We start from the raw sequence: 25,211 nt of genomic DNA on the forward strand, positions 1-25,211 counted from the left end.
AATCATTTATATTTTGGATATTATGTATCCAAAAGTATGCATTTAGCTCTATCTGAGGTAGTTTTCTGACATGTAATTTACAAAGGATGGTTACATAAACAGCATCAAACATTACAAGAGACAAAAGCACAATCCAAACAGGAAGAGAACGTTAGGATATAAGAAACATTGTTTTGTCCCTTGCCCAAACCAAGGAATAACTTTCCGAATTACTACTCTATAACTCGTCTAAATTTAAATATTCTTTTACTCAAATTTCATTATTAAACTGTTTTATTATACAAAATGTCTACATCATACTTCACTTTATTAATTAGATTAAGTTAAATTTGAAATTTATCTTTTACATGCATGAACAAAGTAGTTGAAAGATGCCAATCAATTCTACAAACTAACGTGGTATATTCAACCCTACCAACACTTATTAATTCGTTCTCTGATAAAAAAAAAGCGATTACGTCAACTAATAAGTTCAAAACACCTACATTATGGGGGTTGGAGAGGAGAACAGGAACGTAGCTTACAAAATGTGACAAAAACTATTTTTCTAATGTCAAGTTGACATAGGATTTTTTAAAGTTTACTTCAACTGCAACATGGTTTTCATTTAAATTCATGGCGAATGAAGTACTAATTCCTAAAGAAAGGCACATTCTGTACCAAAGAAGGCACTGACAATGGTAATCAACTCTTTCCTTTTGAATGTTCATCAAATTGAACAGATAAGGAAAAGTGAATCAGTTTCTCAAACATGTTTAAGATCAATCTTGTGTATTTTAGTGTCATCTCTCTCTATCTCTCCTTTGAACTTGCTTTGGTTTATTGAATTTTGCTTTCATAACTCTCAGGGAATCTGCAGAAACATGCCAAGGCAACAAAGAAGGCTAGGAGGAAACAGAGCTGCACTTTTTGTATACGGTAACAGCTTCAACCCTTTAAACTTTTCTGTGTGTAAACCAATATATCATATAGTCTAGAACTAAAAACTAATTTCTTGATTCATTTGAAGAGTTTGCATCTCCTAATAGATGTTCTTTCATTCTTACCAAATACTCAAAGAACATGATTGTTGGTCAACCACACACAATTTGTTCTAAGAAACATGAAATATTCCACTTTGTGTATGCAGCTATGGAAGGGCTAGAGAGCATGGCTTTCGTTTCCAATGCTGTGAGCCTAGTAACTTACTTCTTTGGGTACATGAACTTCAGCATAACAAAGTCTGCCACAACCCTGACCAACTTTTTGGGAACTGCCTTTTTACTACCACTATTTGGTGGAATAATCAGCGATGCCTATCTCTCTAGATTCAAGACTTGTGTTCTGTTTGCGTGCATGGAATTGCTGGTAAGTTTAACCAATTTCTCTCACGAGTGTATTGTTTTCCCGCATCACGACATGAGTTTTTGTTAGAACTATCATTTTGGAACAATCTTGTGAATAAACATCTCTTACTGAAAACTTTAGTCAACCGTTATAACTGTAGTGTTGAATTATTGAAGCTCTGGTTGTTCTTGACTGGCATGACTGAACACGTCTCTCAATCTTCCATGAAAGAGTAGTTTAATTCACTCCAACATCGTACCTTGTCTTTACTCGAAGAGAAATTGTATTATTACATTTGTTTTATACAACTTTTTTGAATGACTGAGTGACAGAAAGAAAAAGATAAAGCATACTTATAAAACATGATAAGGACATGTTTGATTAAAATAAAAAGTATGTGACGACTTTTTCTCATCTAACTCTTTAATGGTCCATAATCCATCTAAACAAACATATCATGATATATATAAAAAAGGTTCTCTCGACGTCCGTTCATCAATATATATACATATATGTTTAAAATCCTTCATGATTTTTAGACAAACTTGACCAGAATTGTTTTTGCAAATCGATCAAGAATTTTTTTAAGTTGGCATGGATGGAAAAGTAAGAAAAAGTATTTCTAATGTTAAAAGAGTTGCCTTATTAACTAATTTCAACCAAAATAATTAAGAGTCAGATAAAAGACAACCTCAATGTTAATTTGAAAAAATAAAATTGTTAACACGAGTTGGAAAATATGACCAAATTTAAGTGAAAATTATAAAAAAGAATATCATCAACTAATATTTTTAAATTATTAATTATTAAAATAAAATTTCGTGTCTGATAATAATTGAAACACTTCATCTAAATAGAAAAAAAAATTAAACTTATTTCATGTCAATAAAGTATTTGCAAAACAAAATAATTTGAATTGAATTTAATATATGTTTTTTTTGTAATTCAATATTCTGTCTCTGAACCCTATAATATTAACGAAAAAACAAAAAAATGGGATAGGGAAATTCTCTCCTAAAAAAATTAAAATAAATAACAAAAGGATTTCTCATCTTACGTGAGACTTTTCATTAATTTTCTGTTTAAACATCCAACACACTGTAGAATAGAAAATTTTTTATGTTACTATTTTTGTTGTTTAAATGTGAATGTTAAATATGATATATAAACTATTTACAGGGATTTGGTATTCTAGCGGTTCAAGCAAAGTCCCAGAAATTAAGACCCATCCCCTGCAAAGATTTAGCAGTAACCCAGATGAGTGAATGTAAGGTTGCCACAGGAGGCCAAATTGCAATGCTTTATAGTGGGCTATACCTTGTTGCTTTAGGAACTGGTGGAATTAAGGCTGCTTTACCTGCCTTGGGGGCTGACCAGTTTGATGAAAAAGATCCGAAGGAGGCATCTCAACTATCGAGCTTTTTCAACTGGTTCTTGTTCAGTCTTACCATAGGATCAATAATTGGTGTTACTTTCATTGTTTGGATCGGTGCCAACCAGGGATGGGATTGGAGCTTTATCATATGCACCATAGCAATTCTTTTCTCAATTCTCTTCATATGCATGGGAAACTCATTATACCGAAACAATGTTCCAAAGGGAAGTCCTCTACTTCGAATCCTACAGGTACTGTCACTATAACTGCCTCCTAAGTTAATAAAAACCAGTCACTATTCAAATCATGTTGAGTAATCTCTTACAAATTAAAAAATGTTATCTCTGAACTTCAGAGATTATAGTGGTGAGTATTCAATATTTCAAAAATTTCTCACAGTTTTGTTGTACTGTTAGGTGTTCGTGGTAGCCTTCAGAAACAGAAAACTTCAGATTCCAGATAACACAGACGAACTGCATGAGATTCATGAAAAGCAAAGAGGGGACAATGTTGAAATTCTTAAAAGGACAGGACAGTTCAGGTAACGAAATTAACGGAAAAAATGATTGAATGCAGTTAACTCCAGTGCCAGCTGATTATTATTCTTTGACTACAAAGTTTTGTTTATCAGTTCCTGATTTGGTTTTCTTGGAACAATAAACTCAGATTCTTAGACCGAGCAGCAGTTGTTGAAAGCAGCACAGGTACCTCAACCTCCGAACACTGGAGACTGTGCACAGTGACCCAAGTGGAAGAAACAAAAATCCTAATCCGCATGCTACCGATAATACTCAGCACCATCTTCATGAACACTTGTTTGGCTCAACTTCAGACCTTCACAGTACAACAAAGCACCACCATGAACGCCAAAATAGGGGGCTTTAAAGTGCCAGGAGCCTCTCTCCCAGTCATCCCTTTGTTGTTCATGTTTATCCTAATCCCCTTATACGACCGTGTTTTTGTCCCGGTTGCTCGAAGAATCACAGGGATTCCGACCGGAATTCGACACCTTCAGAGGATTGGCATCGGTTTGGTTCTGTCTGCTGCTTCCATGGCAGTGGCAGGTTTTGTGGAAACACGCCGCAAGTCTGTAGCCATCGAACACAACATGGTGGACAGCACAGAGGCTTTGCCGATGAGTGTGTTCTGGCTGGGGTTCCAATATGGTATTTTTGGAGCTGCGGACATGTTTTCACTGATAGGACTATTGGAGTTTTTCTATGCAGAAAGTTCAGCCGGAATGAAGTCACTTGGCACTGCAATTTCCTGGTGTTCTGTGGCATTCGGATACTTTACAAGCACAGTGGTCGTTGAGGTGGTTAACAAAGTGAGTGGAGGGTGGTTGGCTAGCAACAACTTGAATAGGGACAAGCTCAACTACTTCTACTGGATGTTGTCCGTCATAAGTGTTGTGAACTTTGGATTTTACTTACTTTGTGCTTCTTGGTATACATACAAAACCGTGGAAGTCCAGCAAGATGATTCAAAAGATAATGTGGACATCACCAAGGTTTAGATTATTAGACCCGCAATATCATTTTTAAGTAGCTCTGTTATCTGTTATAAATATTAGAAACCTCCATGAAGCCCCTTGATAGTGAAACAACCAATGGAAATTGCAGAACAGTGTTTGATCAATAGCAACTTATCAAAAGCTCAACAGATAAACCAAAAAAGCATTGCTTGGATTTGGTGCCAAATTTAGTTCTGAAACATAGGCTAGAGGATGAACGTCAAAGAGCTGTTGTCGATTTGCCTGTGTTTACAGCGACTGGATTATAAAGTGAACTGCTTCAATGATGAATTAGTAAAAATTTACGTTGATTCAGGAATCAAATTTAAATTTAGAGTAAAAGCATAGAAGTTGAATCGATAAAAAAAAAAGGTCATATAAATAGAAATGTCTTATAAATTTAATCATCGTACAAAAATGTGATAATACTATTTTTTTTTTCAAAATTATCATTAATTTTATCATTATACATTTTGTCATTCATGATTATAAATAATTTTCATTAATAATTATTGAAGTATACCTTGAAATATGATTTTAATTTGTGTAATTTAAAGTATAGAATGTCTACCCACAAAAATGGTGAGGAAAGAGAATGTACATCACATTTCAAAGTTTAAACATTTTTCCTAAATATGCGAATTTAAAAGTACTGAGGAATAATTAAAAATACTGGAAAATAGACGTTATCTATATCCGATTAGTTACTATACTTAGTTCGCATGACTTAATTTATCTGAATGTTTTTAATATACAGATTCTTTAATTTCTTTTATCTTTGTATTTCTTATTTATTAATTAAAATTTTAGTTTTCTACTATTTTAAAAACTACTTATTATAGTTAAAAATGATTTTCTTGAATAATTATAGTAATCAATAAAAATTAAAAAATGTTATAATTACTTCGATGGTTTAATTTTACTTTTCATTTTGATAAAAAATTACAAATATTTCTATAATATTATAATAACATTATAAAATCAATAAATAAAAAAACTACTTTTGTAATGCTTTCTATACACATTTTTATAACTTCAACAATATTTTAGAAACATTTTTTAATAAATTTATCTTAATAATTAATTTGTTTAACAAGCGTATGTTTCATTATTAATTATAATAAAAATTAAAATAATAAAATGTAATTTTATCACTTAATCCATAGCAGTTTTAATCCAATTAAACAATTTAAAAAGAAATTAATTGTCTTTTCTAGCCCTTTCGACTCCATCAATCCAAATGGTACAAATTTTTACTCTAAATTCCATCCAATTTATTTACTCTATTTTCCATTTTTCATCTGCTATCGAAACAAAGTGCAAAGAAAAATATTCAGCCACGTAGTCAGGTCAGATAACCAGGGCCGTACATGTCTAGTGTTTTGTTGATCCAGGTGGATCAAGTTAACCGACCCTTTGTACTCCACAACTCTTACGGCACAAGATAAATTGAAAAGAAAAAATACAAAGAGTGGAAAGAATGCGAAATTGCACTGTTACTTGATTTTAAAATAGGCAACCATAATTGTGCAATACAATTTCATGTACGACTGAATGGCGTTACAGAATCAAATTACGAGGAGGCTTGATTATGAAACTAACAAGGAGCCCAAGTAGCTCAATGACAAATCTAACCTCGAGATTCTAGCTTTCAGATAGTATACATACATGAAAGAATACAAAACAAATCAATCATCATGTTAAATTATATGGGGTAAAATCATACCATGCATTTGTAATTCTTTTTTTTTTCTCCCCCGTACTTCAGCAAAGAGAAACACATTTGACTTGGATGGCATAAAGAACGCATAATGGTATTATTAGGTCATTGACAAATTTGTATCAACGAATAAGATATTCATCCCAAACTGTATGCAGAGCTAGCTCACGCAGGCTCTTCTTAGAGAATCTTTGAATTGAAAGCTCAATCCTGGGCAAAAACAGGAGAAGCTATCAATTTAGAACATATGAAAGTATCTGGAAACCTTCATCAACCTCAGATCAGAAAGCAGCTGGATTCATGTCAAGAAATTGCCACAGATTTGTTCCTAGGAGGCAATTTACGAAGGGTGTCAGAGTCAGACACCTTAGGTGGAGGCCAGTACCTAAACATGGATCTACCAACAATGTTCTCGATTGGGAGGGGGCCCCTGATAGACACAAAAAACAGCAAATAAAAGTTAACTCAGACATCATTAATCCGATATGTGAACAGTCACATGTTTCAAAGTTCTGAGATCTGATAACAAATTTTTACATAAGCTAGATTGTTTTGAGAAGAACAGCATCAACAAATGGGCCAAAATCTGTCGTCGACCTATACTAAAATATCTTCCAGCATAAACAAGAAAAAGTCAGTTCGAAAAGGGCTGAGAAATTACCAGTTGTGAGAATCAAGGCTGTTATTCCGATTATCTCCCATTACAAACACATATCCTTCTGGCACAACCTGCGATAAAAACACAAAACCACTATTAATCATGCAGTCAAGCCCCACAATAATTCAATCAAACACTACTACAGCTTCAGTTTGCAAACATTACCATTGGATCCATCTCATAAGCTAGAGGTTCTAATAGAAATTCCTGTTCTTCAGCAACACCATTTACCAGTAGTTTCCCATCTCGAACCTACAACAAAAACCCAAGCATGCATAAGACTATAACTTAAAAGAACAAGGCACAACACTAGATCAATTAACTTAATCAAAATATAAAAGCATACCTCAACACAATCCCCTGCCTTAGCCACAATCCTCTTTATAAATACATCAGACGAAGTAAAACCATACTCCTACATAACAACAGAAACCAATCAATAAACATCACAATTAACAAGTCAACACCACCTTAAAACATTCAACAAAAAAAACAAATGTCTTCGAATCATACCTCCAAACAGGGAGGCGCTTTAAAAATCACTATATCCGAAACATCAGGCTTCCTGAAGAGGAACGAAACCTGTATCAGACATTAACAACCTAATTAGTTCCAAAGAAGCAAAACAATAAAAAAGCGACATAATGACAAAAACAATTTAGTCAAACAGAACTAATAACTAACCTTCTCGGTTAAAACGCGGTCACCCACTTCAAGAGTAGGATACATAGAAGCGGAGGGAATGGATCTAGGTTCAGCCAAAGACGATTTAAACAGCAAACTGACGGTAATGGCAGTGAACGCAGCCTTTGCATCTTCAGAAGACACGTTCAAAAGCCGCGAAAGCCAACTAGTCTTTCCAAAACCGGGAACATCACTCGGAACGGTGTGTATCGTGCCACCTTTATCGACCTCCCACGTGGTGGGGTCGGGAATGGACTCGTTGCAAGGAAGCCACTTCGAACCGGGCAAGAAGGGAATAATGGAATTTGTTTTGAAGGGAGAAATACCGAAAATACCCGCAGCCGCCGCGGATGACCCAGACACACCCGCCGTTGACTTCATAATTGAAATCAGGCCCAAGATGATTGGACTCTTGCAGCCGTCGCCGAGAAACTCACCGGCGAGGGTGGAGTAAGTGGACTGGGCCCAACAGTTGGACCTGGAGAAATTTCGGACTCCGCCGGCGGAAGAATCTAGTTCCGTTTTCTGGGTGGCGCCGAAGAGGCGCGTGCGGATCCAGCATTCTTGGACGCATCGCGAATTGGCGACGCGGACGCCGGCGGAGGAGACGAGATTCTGGGCTACGTAGCCAGAGAAGGAGAAGGTAACTCGAATCGCCATAACTACGAAGTTGATTAATCGCAGAAAGAAAAGGTACAGGGTGCTTTCGGGGAAGCGGATTTGACAGTTGGGAAACCCTAGCAAGCGACGGGAAGCATTTTCAAAGAGGGAATCAGAAAAGCGAAAGCGAGATAGTCGAATTGAAAGGCGGAGGGGCAAACAGGGTAAGGAACCGCCGCCGACGCGATCCCCTGAACACCGGAAGAAGGAGCGAGGGAGAGGTAGAGAGAGAGAGAGGGAGAGGTAGAGAGAGAGAGAGAGAGAGAGAGAGAGAGAGAGAGAGTTTGGTTGGGTGCAGAGAAGAAGTGTGAGAAGGAAGAAAACCAAAAAAAATGAAACACGAACTACGTTTGGAAATGGATTTTATATACGGCGGCTCCCACACTTTAAGCCTCAGAATTATCAAACTTTGCTTAATTCTTTATTTACGATATTACCTATCTATCCCTCAGCGCATCTAATGTTAAGTCTTTGACTTCATTTCATTTTTATTTTTTATAACCTTTTTCATATCTATCTTCCACTTGATTGATAAAAAATATTTCAACTTAGTCACAACGTATAATTATTATGTCTTCTCCATGTTGTGCTCTAGGTGTATTGTCTTTAAAAAAGAACCTGAGAGGGTGAATATAACTAGATTTTGAATAAAAAAATATAGAAATGTTCGGATTAAGGAAATGATGATAAAAAGTAAAAATATCTGAGAAAAAAATTATGAAAATTTGTATATGATGAAATTAGTTTAATAATGTGAAAAATATTATTAAAATTAGAATATTATTATTTTATTATTAATCGTAAAAGTTAAAATAAAATAAAATCAATGTAAGTTATGTTAACATGAAATGTGAGTTATTAGTTAAAATAAAAAATTTAAAATTATAAAATTATATTGAAATAAAATAAAACCGAGGGAAATTTAAATTCAAATAAATTATTAGTGAGTGACTAGTTTAAATAAAATTATTATTATTATTATTATTATTATTATGAAATGTAAGTTATTATTTAAAGTAAGAAAATTAAAATTGATAAAATTGTATTAAGCATGGAGTTGCAAATATATAACTTGGTAATGAAAAAGCAAGAAGAAAATGGATTATTATTGTAATTAAGGATGGAATTATGTGATTTTTTTCTCTCTAATTTTTTCACTCGTGAAAGATTCAAGAAAACTCACTCTTCAAATTTGTCTACACTAATATCTTCAAATCAGTTCAACCACAAGTTTCACATCTTCTTTCCTCTCCCATAGGACATCACCCTCAAATAAACACAACCTTGTGTTGTGTTTGCTTAAATAAATGTACTATTTGTGAGAAGAGAAAACAAAATGATGCATACCTTTACTTCAAGGATTCAAACTCATTTGACATAATGAATTTGAGAAAGATCCAAGATCCTCACATTCTCACCAATGAAAAGATTAAAAAGGAATGACATCTCATCGCAATCTTTTTTCCCATAACTTTTACATAAACATCTCTAAGTTTTTTCTTTAATTTTTATTGATGTTTTAATCATGTTAAGATGTGTCACCATCAATAATAATAATAATAATAACTTGATAATAATAATTAATAATATAAATTATATTAATAATAATAATAACATCATCAATAATACCAATGTTAATGGTAGAATTAAAACTATTAAAAAATAATTAATAATTAGAAATATATTAAAGGTGAATTATTATCATTAATAATTAATAATAATAATAATTAGTTATAATGATAATAATAATTTATTATTATTATTATATTTTATATTAATTTAATTATAAAAATAAAACTTTAATCTAATAATTTATCAATTAAAATATTTTTTATCTATCACATCAATTCTAACATCTCAAATTTTCTTAAATTTCACCTTTAATCTCTTTCAAATACTTTCATTCACTTTTCTTTATATTTATTCTTTTTTATATTATTTAAATATGGTTCCAAAGTTACAACATTATGTATGTGTGGTCCTTTTTCTTTTTTTTTTCAGTAATGATTTAACTGTTAAAATCTTAGAGAAAATCTATTCCATATTTCTCTCAATTATAAAAATATTTTCTCTTCACATAATAATTGGATAACTTGCTGTAGTTAATGACGAGCTTCTTTATACCTAACAGCGTAATTCTTGTGACACTATACTGCCTTATTTAAAAAAGATTATCTCATGTAAAAAAGAAAATCAGTTTTTTAAAAATACAGTCACGTTATTCGTTTTCAACTGGTTCAACGGAAACGAGGGATGAGAAATTGGGAACGGGATCAGGTTCTTTGCACTTGAATTTTCAACTGCATTTTAAAATGAATTTAATCATTAAATTATAAACAAATATATATACTATTTGATTTATACATCAAATTATATAAAAAAAAGTTGGTTTGAAACCGCATGATTTGTTCACTGTTCTTTTCAAATGCACGTGTTCTTCTTGTCCATAGAAATCAGCGTCAAAAATAAAACTTATTTCCTTCAATAATTTTTGGTAAGTTTTAAGTTGAACAATATACTTGATAATATTTTTTTATAATATTTTAATATTATTTATATATCATTATGTGATTAGTCTAAAATTACTTTACAACCAATAATAATAATTATAAATATTAACATAGATCAATCATAAAATAACACATAAATTATATTAAAATATTATAAAAAAATATTATTAAAGTATCATTATTCTTTTTAAGTTTTACTAAATTTATTTCTTTGGTTGATGTTTTCTTCTAAAATAAATCAGGTTAATAAAGAATTTAAAAGTTATTTAGTATTTGATTGATTTATTTTATGTTAAATACAGTAGCCAATAAAATAACGACGCGAAATCCTAGGGACTCCTGCTGCGTCATACGTGACGTATGTGCATCTGTCATTTAATAATTTAATGAAATTGTATAGATAAAAAGTTGAAGGGTACAAGTCAAAGGGAATCATAAATTAAAATAATATTTATATACCGAAAAATTAAAATAATTCTAATTAGGAAGCTGACAAGTCCGTTCCCCAACTGTCAGAGTAAAGTTGACGGCGGGTTTTATGTTTGACTGAAGACGAAAGTGAAAATGGAAACAAGTAGGAACTGATAACATGTTTTTAGCGACATATTTTTTTTATTGGATATTATTTATTACCATTCTTTATTTTCTCTTTCTTTTAAAAATAAAAAAGTTAAATTTTAATAAAATCATTTTATTTTTATAAAAATTATCAAATTGTATCAAATACTTTTTTCCCTAGTGTTTCCATAGGGATTTTGTGAGACCGAGACACTAACCTTTGACTTGTGTGCTCCGCTTGTATGCTTTCAGTATAGATCGTTCGGTCCTCTTTTGTATTGGCCGTTCGATGAACTTCAGTCTTGACCGCTTGGTCACCCTCGTACAAAAAGGAGGGAGGTATCTGCAAAAAGCACTCTGACGCTCAAATTAGAAGTGATTTTATGAACGGTTTGTTACAGTTAAATATTTAAGTCTTGATCGGACATAAGTAAAGCGTAGTGGAGTATGAGTTGAACGTGTATTTACCTCAAACCTAAACCCTATTTATAGAGTTTAAAGGAATCTGACCAATTAATTCACCTCTTAATGGTCATCAATGCAAATCTTAACTGTCTAACGATAGTCGTTACCACATTTATTTGTGCATTAACTCTGCTCAACAGTTGTCGAGAACGAACGGCTGAGAAGTTTTTTCCCGCATGCTAATCGTTAAGTTCCTCATGGTCGTATGTCATCTTTACCGATCGGTTGACTATGAGCCCATAGTAACATAAGCCCCCAAGTCCGAGTTAACCGTTCGGCTTATGAGTTTGAGGAGGTTGTTCTCGTTGTATTGAGGAGCTTGTTTTCCATGTGCTTCAAGTCGTTGTATCTTATTTGGGCTGAATCTTGTCATCCGTACTATACTGTCGACTGGCTGCATACTTGAGACTTAGTCCTTGTTACCAGGGCTTCCTGGTTGACGAGTGGGATTTACCGCTTGGCCGAGAGGGATTTACCTCTCGGTTTTTGGTTTCAGCGAGAGGAATTTACTTCTTGGCCTTTAACTTCAACGAGAGGAGTTTATCTCTCGGCCGAGAGGGATTTATTGCTCGGTCTTTAACTTCAACGAGAGGAGTTTACCTCTCGGCTGAAAGGGATTTACCGCTTGGTCTTTCACTTCAACGAGAGGAGTTTACCTCTCGACCGAGAGGGATTTATCGCTCGGTCTTTGGCTTCAACGAGAGGAGTTTACCTTTCGGTCGAGAGGGATTTACCGCTCAGTCTTTAACTTCAACGAGAGGAGTTTACCTCTCGGCCGAGAGGGTTTTACCTCTCAGTCTTTGGCTTCAAATTGTTGGCGAGAGGGATTTACCTCTCGGTTTTTGACTTCAAATTGTTTTCAAATTCAGAAAGTGAAAGACATGTGTGTGTAGCTGGTTGGCCGATCGGTTTTTGACGGTAGTATATATGTAAAGTTTTCAAATGTTGAGCCACTTTTGCATGCACCTCTTCTCTCCAAATTTCTGAGTTTCTCCTCCTTCTCTCTACAATTCTCCTCCTTCTCTCTAAAAATCCTCACTTTCTTCTTCTGATGATCATCATCTAGGCCGTGTTTGAATTTTTCCTTGGTGGCAAGAGTTTCTTTTCCATCAATCCAGCTGTTGTGTGAAGTGGGTAAGTAATTTCTCTCGTTCGTTAAAGTTTCTGTAATTTCTGATACATGCAAGCATTGTTCTGCTTGCATGTGTTCTCATCTATCTCTCTCTGAACCTGTTTTTGTTTTGATCCTCTGATTGGTCCCTTTTCACCGGTCGGAATTGTAGTGGGTTGCTTTAGAAGTGGTTGCTGGTTATTCAAAGTGGTGGAGGCTTAGGAAATTCCTAGTTTATTCAAGGTAAGGGAAGCTAGTGATTTAATTATATTTTCCTGTGTTTGGATTTGATGTGTGAACGTTTGCATGTATGAATGATGGTATGTTTGATTGAATTGTATTCAAATTTTGTGTTTGTCCAAGACATGTGAACTGGATTGGAGTTCCTGTTGTAGAACGTTCGGTCAGTCTAGGTGGGAGAAGAGAGTGTGTGAAAATGTGAGTGGTGAGGAGTGTGTAATAGGTTTAAAATAACTTAGAAATCACATTTGGAGGGTTAGAAATTAAGAAAAATATCTTGTTTTGGTTTAAGAAGTGTTATTCAGAGATTTATTTTGTTGACCATTCGACTGTGTTACGTTCTCAGTCATTAACTGGGTTCGGTCTATTAGCAGTATTATCTATTTATGACCGTTCGGTCTAATTGCAGTGTTCTAATATTAAACTAGTGTTCAGTCTGGATAGAGTATCCAATAACCTCTAAGTACTTGGTCTAGTATAATATTAGGTATAAGTTTTTAAGAGTTTCAGTGTAAGTTATGAGTGTGTGGTTTAAACTCTTTGGGTTGGGCTAAGTGCCTAGTAGTTGTTTTCTATAGTGGTCGATCAATAATAGCGTTCAGTTAGTTTCTTCTGTTTTGTCTCTTATGAACCGTTCGGTACTCTCAGTTGGGTAGTGTGAAGGTGTTCGGTCTCCAACATTCACATGTTCTCTTTATTCTGTGAATGGAAATATAAATGATGAATGATAGATTATGGTAAATATGAGAATGTTGAACTTTTGAATACTGTGGAAGAGAATTCCAGGACGGAATGTCTCGTGTATGGTTATTGATTTGTAAAGTATGAATATGGATATGCTAAACTGGCGTTCATCCTGAAATTTTGAGTATCATTCTCACATAGAGAGAGGTATATCATTTGTGAGAATAATAGGAGGTTCTACCACCTCAAGGTGCTGAGGTAGGTATTATGGGATTAACTTTGGGTAGTAGCTTGATTGGTGTAAGCTGTTACACTACCACAAGTGCAAGGACGACTGTAGCTACATATTCATACAATCCGGATGGTCAAGTTATAGTGTTCGGTTTATATACATATAAGAACGGTGGTGTTCAGTCTGTCTATGATTAATTGTATTCAGTGTTTGCATGATGTACCGTTCGGTTTCATACGTATTGAACTTGCATGAATTGTATTTATGTGCCTATAATTAAATTACATTAGCTTACCATACTTTCTTGTTTTGTCTTGTTATATCCGTCCGATTATCTTTTTTTTTTACAATGATCATTCTGGGGATGTGAGCAGAAGGTGATGAGTGTTCGGTGGAGCAAGCATTGGAAAGCGAGGATCCTGTTGCTTAGGTTAAAACCGCTCGGTCTTTAGTTGGGTATGGTTTTAGATTTGACCGTTTGATGAATAGGTTTAACTTCTCTTTTGTAAATTCATCGGTTTATACAAGGTGTTGTATCATCGTTCGGTTTATGTCTATATTTTTATCAAACTTATGTTACTTTGTAAAGTTTTTAGTTTTATGATTATTTTGGATAAATGTAATGTTAAATACTCTACTAACTCTTGATTAACTGTTCTATCTTTATTATTATATGTGATTAATCTATGATATAGTCTTAAGATATATTTTAGAATGTTACATGAGTTATATGGATCTGGTTAATCATTTAATATAGTTAAATTAAATATTAGTTATACAAACAATTATTTGATTCAATTAATTGTTTAAAACATTATTATTTTAAAGATGAAGGGGAAAACAAAGAGATTATCAAATAATAAATACTATTCTATCTTTCATAACGTTTCATGGATAAAATAATCTTCAATCAGCTCATTCAGCTAGATTGGATAACATTTACATTAAAGAAAAAGAAAAAAAAAATCTTTTGTGTTTATATGTTTACAGTGCAACTTTATGTTTAGGAACTAGTAGAAATGATAGAAAGATGTGCACCCCGTCTAGTAGCCGGCAATGGTAGGTGGAGGGGGTGAAGCATAAGAAGAGCCGAAGTGAGGGGGAAGGACGACGTCTTCCATAGGAGGCGAAGGAGTTGGTGTAGGAGGTGGTGGAGACTGCACTGGTGGCGGTGGAGAGTACACTGGAGGTGGTGGAGAGTACACTGGAGGTGGTGGAGAGTGAACAGGCGGCGGAGGAGAGTAAACTGGTGGAGGAGGAGATTGAACAGGTGGAGGTGGAGAGTGAACTGGGGGAGGAGGAGAGTGAACAGGTGGAGGTGGAGAGTAAACTGGGGGAGGAGGAGAGAAGACGGGTGGAGGAGGAGAATGGACGGGTGGAGGAGGAGAGTGAACGGGTGGGGGAGGAGATTGGACGGGTGGTGGTGGAGAATGCACTGGGGGAGGAGGGGAGTGAACCGGTGGTGGAGGAGAGTGAACCGGTGGAGGAGGAGAGTGAACCGGTGGTGGAGGAGAGTGAACCGGTGGGGGTGGAGATTGAACAGGGGGTGGTGGGGAGTGGACAGGTGGTGGAGGAGAGTAGACAGGTGGTGGAGTTCTTTCACGATTCTTGGGTGATTCGCTGTGGGTATCATCCTGTGGTGGTGGTGAGGGTGTGGGTTGTTGAGGCGTGGGGGGAGTGTGTTGTTGTTGTTGTGGAGTTGGGGTAGGTGGTGGTTGTGGCTTAGGTGTCGGAGGGGGAGAGCTGGGCTGTTGCTGTTGTGAAGGGGTGGGTGGAGATTTGGGCTGTGGTGATGGTGTCTGTTTCTCACTTTTAGGTGGCGAGGGTGACTTAGACGGCGTTGATGGAGAACCGGAAGATGGAGAGCCCCCATGGCCACACTTGTTTTTGCTACAATCCACAGGCTTGCTTATCACCTCGTTACAAACGTTTGACTGTTTTTGCTTTGGCCTATCTGGTATGCAATTATTCTCATCCTCCAACAGAGGCTCTTTCTTTTGAGGTACGCAACCTTCTTCCTCTCCGTTGAAATAGTTATCGGCGAATGTGAAGTTCACCAAATGGGGCAAGCTGCAAACATTACGAGGGACAAAACCTGTAAACTTGTTATGTGAAATGGACAAGTACTCAACGTTCTTAAGCCCATTGAAGTTCCTCGGCAACACGCCAACGAAGTTGTTGTAGCTTATGTCAAACACCGTAACTTTTTCAAGTTTTCCAATTTCTTCTGGCAAGCAACCGGTGAGGTTGTTGTTGACCAAAACAAACTCGTTTAGCGACTTCATTTCGCCGACGCTGGAAGGCACGCATCCTGAGAAATTGTTATTGGCAATAACCACAACCGTGGCTGGAGTTGATCCTATGTTCTCAGGAATATTGGACGAGAAGCGGTTGTTGTTCAAAAATATAGCGTCGAAACTTTGTTTGAAAAGCTTAGGAGGCAATTCCCCTTCAAAGTCATTGAACCTGATGTCAATGTATCTGAGTTCTGAAATTTCAAGCACGTGTTCAGGGAACCGCCCAACAAAGCGGTTGTTGCTGATGTCTAGCTCATAGAGAATCCGAAGGTTGGAAAAGCTGTGTGGGATGATCCCGCAAAACCTGTTGGAGTTTATATGCAAAAGTGCAAGGTCAGTTAACAGACCAACTTCTGGGGGAAGGTAACCTGCGATGTCTGCATGGTTAAGATCAATCCCAGCCACAACTTGGATATTTTTGTCATCAAGAGCCTGTGCACAAAAAACTCCATTGTAGGAGCAAACGTCTTGGCCCGACCAATTTGATGTGAAATTTGAGGGGTCTGAGTAGATAGCTTTTTTCCACGCCTCGAGTGCAATGTATGCAGCTTTTAGCCTGGTGTGAGCGAATTTTAGGTTTGTTTTGTAGTTACTTACGTAGTTGTCGGGCAAGTCCTGATTCTCCTCCAAATGCATCATTTGGCGACGAGCAATGAAAGAGGCTTCAACATCGGAAAGTGCATGGGAGAAAGATGATAGTGATGAGAAGAGGAATAGGGAGAGTAAGAGAAAGAAGCTGGAGGCCATTCTGAGAGAGATGATGCATTAGGTTGGAAGGGGAAGAGTGCTTATAGAGGTACGTAGGAGGAGAAGAAAAGGTTAAGTTACAAGCCATACGAGAGGCTCTGCTGTGATTTCTCAATTCCAGGCCACAAAAATAGATAATCTTCTTTCTTTCTATTTTCTCCTTATTCTTAACCTCTTCTTCCTTCCACTGTTTTTCCTTTTAGATGTATTTTTGTTTCAAAACCATAGATTTATTAGCTACTTACCTAAATTTATGTTTCTTCTATGTCCTCTGCATAGACCAAAGTCAACAGTTATGGCTGGTTAATATCCATCCACTGCATGCCTTCTCTTCTTTAACGTTTCACCTTTCATTCTTTTTTTTTGTATTCTCATAGTTTATATATATATATATATATATATATATATATATATATATATATATATATATATATATATATATATATATATATATATATATATATATATATATATATATATATATATATATATATGCAAAATTTTCTTATTATTTAAGCTTAATTCATAATAATTATTGCATAATAATAAGGTTAAAATTTATGTATTTGATTCAAAATATCGTTTGATCTTTAACTTATATTTTTAGATATTTCAATTATTTATTTTTGTACATATATTTTTCAATTAATGATTTAAAAATTATTTTATTCATTTGAAAAATGTACAATAAAATTATTATTTTTAAATATTACTTTAGTTCAGGATTAGGATTTAATGACAAAAAAATATTAATAAATTTTATTTTTTTAAGACATCAAATTTTTTTAATAGAAACCAAGAAAAACCCTCACTTGATAGGATCTTTACTTTTTGGAAGGAAAATATATTTTTAATAACTGACAATTATTTTACAACACATAATTTAAATATATTTTTAATTAATATATTTTAAATATACAAATCAATAAAATAGTGATACATAATTTATTATAAAAAAACAATTAAAATATCATGATCTATTAACACCAAACTATTATTAAGTTGAAGTAATTATTAAAGGACATGAAGAGAGTATTAAATAAAGTTAATTACAATAATGTGATCAGATTTATTCAAATAAAAGATCTATAAACACAGTATATAAAATAAATAAATTATATTATATTATTACAATATTTATTACCAATGCATTTAAAGGATTTGAACACCAAAATTTCTTTTACAACTCATTCTTTTCCTTCTAAAAGAGATGAAAATTTAAAACATCTTGACATAAAAGTGAGGGAATATGTGAAGTACTAATTACTATATATATTTGCTCTTACAAAAACATCATCACTGTATAAAACAACTGTCATCATCAGTCATTCTTGTTGAGCTTGCATCCTTCCTCGTGTTTGCACATAGAATGGAGTTTGATAAATGGATAATTCTTGAGCTAGAGCCACCACACTTTATCTGAAAAATTGTGTATTCCTAGGCAAAACAACACGCATTGTAAGATAATTATGTGGCTTTGAGGAACCACATTATCCATCAATACAGCAGAGTTTAACTTAAAAAAAATATTTACAAATTGAAAGGACGAAGAAACAACAAATTATCTAATCATGCTTTTAAGTGAGAATTTAATATATGACATGAACTAGATATAAGGTCAATTCATAGTTTATAAGTGGGTACAAATCTTATTTTACAAGCCGATTTTGTGGGGTTGAGTTAGGTTTAAAGTCCACTTCTAAAATAGTATCAGAATCATGGTTAAAGCATATCCTAATGATACTTGTTATTTGTTGAGCATATTGTTCCACCGGCTATCGGATCATTATCGGACCACCCATTAAAAATGTCTAATCTCACGTTCGAGATGTATATACCTCGACGTGAGGAGATATCGACTAGAGATAAGACCAATTCATATAAGTGCATGCATACCTCACTCTACAAGCTTGATAAACGTGTTAAATCTGAAATAAATTAATTTGTAAAATAAACATTTTATTATGATTTTTCCAAATAAATAATAGAAATGGAATCTTCAACAGTTACTTTTAAAAGGAAGCAGAAAAAATACAAAGGCAAACCTAGACGGTGCATGTTCGTTTGCGTTATCACTAAACCTGTGTTTACTTGGACAATTGGGCATCACTATCTTTCATAATTTTTTACTTTTTAAATTAAATTTGGATACTTTAAAAGAATATCATTTATTAAAATGATTTTATATAAAATATAAAATATTTATCATGAAAATAAATCTATATATTAAGAGTATTTAGTTAGACAAAATAAATAAACAAATAAATGTATTTTCAGTTTCTATATCTGATCGTAAATGTCAAATTTCTTTATGTTTTATATCAATGAATTTGATCATAATTTTTTTTTTAAAATGTGCATTTAGTTTGTCCGACCTTCAAAAAAACTGGTAAACTTTTAGAGAAATAAACTGGTATTTAATTTTCTAAAATTTAAAAATGGTATTTGATAATTTGGAAATAAAAATTTGAGTTAGTAGGAGTGAATTGAGAAGTGGTGACGGGGTGGAGTTGTGACCCACCATTCCTTTTATTCATAAGCATCTAATCTGAAGTCCTCATCCGTGGCCTATCAGCCAATCAGTCTGGGAGCTCCTTATCCAAATAAATACCCTCTTTTTTGATCTTCCTAGTTCAAAACAACCCTTCCTATCCACAGCTGAAGTGAGTGATACGCGAGCCATTTGCAGCTTTGCTTGATAAAATATTATTTGGTGGGTAGCAGTGAGGATCAAATGGCAATGGCAACAGCTGTCGTATGTCCTCAGAACATCACCGGCGGAGCCGTCGTCAGCTCACCTGCCAAGACCAAGAAGAGAATGAACAGAGTGGTACACATAAGAGGCCTTAATTCATTTGGGGGACTCAAGGCTAGCAATGATGTTGTGGCCTTGGGGCTTCCCTTGAGCACTGAGAAGGGTTTCGCCAAGATTATGAGCTCGGTGAAAGCAACAGCATCCAATGGAAAAGGAAAGGGAGGAGGGGCGCTTTCATCCACTTGCAATGCCGCCGGTGAGATATTCACAATTGCTGCTATCATCAATGGCCTTGTTCTTGTGGGGGTTGCTGTTGGCTTTGTGCTCCTGCGAGTTGAAGCGTGGGTGGAGGAGTCTGAGGCAGAGTGAAAGTTGAATCAGATAACCAAGTAATTAATTAATATCCACACTATATGTTCCTTCTATATTTCATGCTTCGCCTGTTCTTCTTTTCATTATGACTTGTATATCTATTTCTGAACTTTCATCGTTTTCTTGTTTCCTTCGTAATTGGATGATCTCTCTTCAATAATTTATTGCCTTCAACTGCTGCATTCCCAAACCTCTCCTTCCAACCTGGGAAGTTTCGGCCTCTGGGCTGCATACCACCTAATTATTTTTTAAAATTACTCTTAAATTGGGCACACCTTAGGTGCAATAAAGCATTTCCAGTTATCTTTGTGCTTAACTTTTTTAAAAAAAAAAAGGCAAACACGTCAATATTTCATTTCTTTTAAAACGATTAAACATAATCTTGGTATTTTCACAGATTTTGATATGAATTTTAAAGATTTAATTTAACCGCGCTCGCAATTTCTTTGAATCCTCTCACATCAAATTACAGATTGCTTCGAGTGTTTTACTCATCACAGTGCTAATGGCATGAAAATAAAAATGAAAATGATATAACTTTGCAGATGTTCTTAAATGGAACTTTTGCATTTTAAAACTGCGGAGAAATGTATTACCACCTTCCGCTTCAGTTTCATTAACACACGAGGCTGGTGCTCCGCTCAAAATACTATTATGTCACCAGAAAATGATTTGATACTAAACACATTCTTTCAAATCGCATCTCAAATTAAGGATATAAAATCATAGGTATGTGTAGAAATTTAGTGAGACCAGTTACAACAAGCCGGCTAAACCACATATATGCTGAATGATACATAGAAAATGTCCCACATTAACACAACCAGCGAAATATTTAGTCTTGACTCACTCGTTAGATGAATTTGTGCGACGTGGGTGGGCATGGACAGCAACCGAACCCCTGTTAATATAAAATTTCGTAAGTTGTTTCACAATGATTTGTTTGCAGCCAGCATTCTAAAAACTGGAGTTTGGGATAGACAAGGCATGGGTGGGTCAATAATGGATAGGGCGTGGGTTAAAAATGGGAAATCCTACGGAGTTTCAAACATAAAGAGTTTGCAACCTGTTATCCCAGACGATGACAAAAATTTCTAATGAATTGCAGCAGTCAACATTCTACCGCTAGAAGATAAATAAGCGTGTTAAATTTAATCAAACTATTAAGAAACTACAATTGATAAAACATTTATGAAACTAAAATCATTGCGGCTGCCAAAAGAAGCAGATGACTCTGGACCAAAACTCCAGCCAGAAAATAGTTAACCAGGATTCTATCATTGTGCAAACAGCTTTCTCACACCGAGGGTCTCTGACACGCAGCAAACAGTTGCCAGCTAATAAAAGCCATCACCAGAGATGTGAACAGCTCAAAGCCTACCACTTTAGGAAAGTGCCACCCCAATCCACGCCTCAGATAGCTGCAGAAGACATTGTTCATCAAATATCACACTTCAGTAAATGACATAAAATATTTTTTTAATGGCTGACTAAATAATTACACTACCATATACCCAAGTAAAATATCTAATACTAGTACAACAGCATATGATGGGCAATCTGATAGTAATGGAACATTTGCACAGCGATATGAGGTAAGCTCAACAGCATATGCTTGGTTCTCAATCCAAAGACTTGTATTGCATAGGAAAAAAATAGTAGAAATTTTTTAATATGAATATGAAATTACACATTTGCATATCATAACAGTAACTGTAATGAATCAGGGAAAGACCTTGTGATAGATGGCATGGTTGCTACAATCCCGGCACTCAAATAAATAATAGGGATGAGGGTCTTTGGCTTATTTTTTCGAAGCCACATCAAAGATCCAAGTGCAGCAAGGGATATACTCAACACCTGTAAAGAGGCAAGGGCAGAAACATTTAAAGTTACACATAATACATATGCTACAAACTGCACATGAATTAAGTCGTGTTTTCACTAATAACACTTACCAACATAGACAAACAATCTCATCATTTAAATGAATGTAGAATTAAAAGAAGTTCCAAATTCCAGGAAAGTAATACTGATGAGGACTGTATTTCAGTATTAGAAAGAAAACTAAAAAATAAAAGACTCTGAACGAAAGGACATACCAAATTCGCATTAGCCTCAAGGCCCTGGAGAATGTAATCCCAAGTAAATTCTAATCCTCTGGCACCAACCCAAAGAGGAGCCAACCGATGCAGTACAGAGTCAGCAAACGCCCAGCCTGTCACAAGAAAAGTGCCACCAAGACCCAGATATAAGAGAAGCAAAGTGACACAAGAAACATAAATGGTTGACCCTAGAAGAAGAATATCACTTTAAGATATACATAAATAAATTGTAGAAAATGGTATAGCTTGTCACACATACCAAGTCCAACTGCTTGAAATTTATGATTCTGCGAGATATTCCTGTGAGTCAACTGGGTCAAGGCAAAATAAAGCCCAGCAACATCTATAAAACCTATTAATGCCTTCAAAAACTCCTGAAGAATAAAGGGCTTTGTTACCATTCGAGACAAAATCTTAATAACAATGACTCTAAATAGACATTGAGAGTATCTGGGGTTTCAAATTATAAATTGACAGCCATCTATTGTTAAGTTATGTGCCTTCATTTTGTTGTCCAACAGAAATTTGGATTATTCTAAAAAAAATATGGAGATTAGTTCCTTACACCAGAAGTGCTTCATAATTCCTCAAACATAGGCAGCACAACAAATTCTTGAAATATAAGGGCATCTATCTTGGAGGATACTTCATAAGCAAAAATGATTATTTTATTCCCATCTCTATTATGCATGAATGAAGAGTCCTTAATTTGGTAGGAAATGAAACGGTGATTTCTTTCTGGGCATTCACAGACAAGTAGCCTATTCACTACACTCTACGCTGAAAGGTATTGGGTTCTTGTTTTATTACCTTGTTTATATTATTAATTTCAGTTGTGATTTGTGTTTCATTTTATGCCGATTCCAAGCATATATTAAATGCATATCGGAAGGGATTAAAAGTCATAAACACAATTGCAATTTGCAATCTTCAGCAAACCAAATACTAGAAAGGGGGAGAATCATTCCTCTCCACTCAGCTCTCATTCTGATAAATCAGTATGACTATTAAAAACACCTGCCTACTTCTCATTTTGGCATGGCATACTCTTCACTTTCAGTGTCTATATATGCAACTTTAACAAGTACCCTCTACGTTCATGTAGCCAATACACACACTACATCTCAGTGGTTAGCATACTAGTATTATGGTGAAGGAGAGTTCAATAAAGATATCAAAGAATAGAAAACAGAATGCAAGCATGATATGATGATACTGAGCATTGATTTATTCATTTAATTTTTGCGAAAAAACAGTTCACCTATAAAATTTGGCTGTTTTTCTAACAACTAATAGGAAATTCCCAATGGCGAGTATGATATCAAACTTCACTGTCTGTACAATCTAAACCTTATAATTTAAGATAAAACTATGAATTGAGCAAAACTTGACACAATAATAATTGTGTTGTGTTAGCTTGGGAACTCAGATACGACGTGAACATAGGGGCATAGCAAATGTTAAACATCATAAGATATGAAACAAACAGCTATAATTAACTCTTTGAAATTACTGTAAATTAAAAATCTTAAATTACAAGATAGAAATCAAGTTTTACAAGAGACACATGTCATTGTAGATGATCAGGTTTATCTAATTCTTATGATATTTCAATTTACATCGGTATAAAGGTTAAAAAGGAAAATCACAAAAGTACAACTAAAAAGTATTATAGCTTCTAAATGTCAATGCATTGTTCGACATAACTACTTTAAGTGTCTGTGAATTTGTAATAGCTCTCAGGTATACTATAAAAACGTAAATGTGCGGTCTTCATTTAAAGATTAAAATTTGTTATTCAGCCTCCCTACATGGACAGTATACATAAATCAAATCAAGCATATTCATAAGGGACAATTCGCATACATACCTGATACGGATCAAAGCTATCACTCTCCGATACCTTGAGAAAGGTAGCTAAACAAATAAGCTGCACAGCCAGAGTGTCAGACAAAAAAAGAGTCAGATTGTCACCTTTCTTTGAGCAACGACACAACAATAGTTAACAAATCAATGTATTCACCAACCTTCACCAACGCCGTCGCAAGATAAACTACAGCGGCTTTGATAGAGGTGCCGAGTGTATCATACTCAGATCTGCATTTTGAAACTACTTACTTAAGTAACACATCAAACCAACGTACAAGACCTAGTTTTGACATCGCGGTAAAAAGGGGGAAATTCAAAAATTCAACACACCCACAAGATTTATAGTTCATCGAAAATTGAACAGGGTTCCCGATAGTCTATTGATTACATCTATGCATTGATAGAACATTACATAAACAAGTCATCGGCAAAACGTATGAAAACAAAGTTTTTTATAACAATTGAAGCAAGCAAAGTTATTTGAGTATAAAATAGATAAGTTAAGGGCTAATTGTTTAAGCAATTGAAGTTTAAATGAAGCCGAGAAACATATATAGATCTGATGCGCGAGTTGTGAATAAAAGAGAAACAGAGAGAAGAGAGAGTTACAAGGGTGTGGCGGAATAGTAGACGGCGTGGGGACCGAAGGTGAGAATCGCGCAGTTAAAGAAGTGAAAGACGGTCATGGCTCTTCTCTCTGCAGATCCAAATGAGAAGAAAACACTGAAACACGCTCACTTCTTCGACTTCACCTTCTTCTCCTTGTTCTGTCCTCTATCCGCTCCAAATTACTACTTATGACGTAATATTTGGGACTACTTCCCAGTTAATCTTAAATTTTGATTTGGGTTTCAAGAAACCTGTTCCTTTTAATCTTAAAACCTAGGATTTCAAGAAACCTCACTTATAAAAAATGTTTACTTCCGTATAACTCAAACACACAAGTTATATTTCTCATTCAAAACTTGCGATATAAAAAAATAATTGCAGATCACATTTTTTTATTTATTAAAAATATTAAATATTTAACTTAACTGAATTATGCACTAGAAATAATTTAATTAATATTTAATATGCTTAATACTAAAATAGTTGTAATTGATAATAAAGATTAAAAATTACTAAAGATATTTTAAAATAAACACTATAAAGACTACAAACATTATAACTATGTTAACTTAAAATATATTTAAATAAAGTGTTTTATATTTGTTTTAAATGGTATTAGCATAAATATAGTCTATGCGTACGTATTTTTAAATATTTTATTATTGTAACTTAGTTAATTTGATTTATAAAAGATAAAATGAGATACTAAAAATGTTTAAAA

General features: G+C 34.4%; 5 protein-coding genes across 6 annotated transcripts; 2 read left to right on the forward strand and 3 right to left on the reverse strand.

Annotated features, from left to right (window-relative positions):
* The first annotated feature begins 541 nt into the window (after window positions 1–541).
* On the forward strand, window positions 542–4,529 carry LOC108342545 (protein NRT1/ PTR FAMILY 4.5). The gene is made up of 6 exons (XM_017580335.2): window positions 542–680; window positions 849–918; window positions 1,130–1,347; window positions 2,506–2,952; window positions 3,118–3,242; window positions 3,368–4,529. Exons 1-6 carry the CDS (start codon window positions 678–680, stop codon window positions 4,215–4,217), a joined length of 1,713 nt encoding a protein of 570 aa, XP_017435824.2. The 5' UTR covers window positions 542–677; the 3' UTR covers window positions 4,218–4,529.
* A 1,160-nt stretch (window positions 4,530–5,689) lies between these two features.
* On the reverse strand, window positions 5,690–8,272 carry LOC108343530 (probable thylakoidal processing peptidase 2, chloroplastic). Of its 2 annotated transcripts, none has more exons than XM_017581873.2 (6): window positions 7,277–8,272; window positions 7,106–7,174; window positions 6,939–7,007; window positions 6,758–6,844; window positions 6,596–6,663; window positions 5,690–6,364 (listed from the first exon to the last, which is right to left on the reverse strand). In XM_017581873.2, the coding sequence occupies exons 1-6, from the start codon at window positions 7,934–7,936 to the stop codon at window positions 6,238–6,240; spliced, it is 1,080 nt and encodes a 359-aa protein (XP_017437362.1). In that variant the 5' UTR covers window positions 7,937–8,272; the 3' UTR covers window positions 5,690–6,237. The 2 variants fall into 2 exon arrangements, 1 of the variants encoding a protein (XP_017437362.1); XR_001833499.2 differs by having other exon boundaries at window positions 6,263–6,364; window positions 6,472–6,663; window positions 7,277–8,270.
* A 6,461-nt stretch (window positions 8,273–14,733) lies between these two features.
* On the reverse strand, window positions 14,734–17,009 carry LOC108341282 (pollen-specific leucine-rich repeat extensin-like protein 1). Its single transcript, XM_017578979.2, has one exon. The coding sequence runs from the start codon at window positions 16,778–16,780 to the stop codon at window positions 14,780–14,782; it is 2,001 nt and encodes a 666-aa protein (XP_017434468.1). The 5' UTR covers window positions 16,781–17,009; the 3' UTR covers window positions 14,734–14,779.
* Window positions 17,010–19,399: 2,390 nt separating this feature from the next.
* Window positions 19,400–20,081, forward strand: LOC108342251 (uncharacterized). Its single transcript, XM_017579997.2, has one exon. It carries the CDS (start codon window positions 19,515–19,517, stop codon window positions 19,902–19,904), a length of 390 nt encoding a protein of 129 aa, XP_017435486.1. The 5' UTR covers window positions 19,400–19,514; the 3' UTR covers window positions 19,905–20,081.
* An 844-nt stretch (window positions 20,082–20,925) lies between these two features.
* Window positions 20,926–24,725, reverse strand: LOC108340984 (uncharacterized). Its single transcript, XM_017578575.2, has 7 exons — window positions 24,491–24,725; window positions 24,040–24,109; window positions 23,883–23,942; window positions 22,272–22,386; window positions 22,010–22,125; window positions 21,643–21,767; window positions 20,926–21,328 (listed from the first exon to the last, which is right to left on the reverse strand). The coding sequence occupies exons 1-7, from the start codon at window positions 24,565–24,567 to the stop codon at window positions 21,205–21,207; spliced, it is 687 nt and encodes a 228-aa protein (XP_017434064.1). The 5' UTR covers window positions 24,568–24,725; the 3' UTR covers window positions 20,926–21,204.
* Window positions 24,726–25,211: the final 486 nt, after the last annotated feature.

The sequence above is a fragment of the Vigna angularis genome, chromosome 4 (genome assembly GCF_016808095.1).
Source record: "Vigna angularis cultivar LongXiaoDou No.4 chromosome 4, ASM1680809v1, whole genome shotgun sequence".
NCBI lineage: Eukaryota > Viridiplantae > Streptophyta > Magnoliopsida > Fabales > Fabaceae > Vigna > Vigna angularis.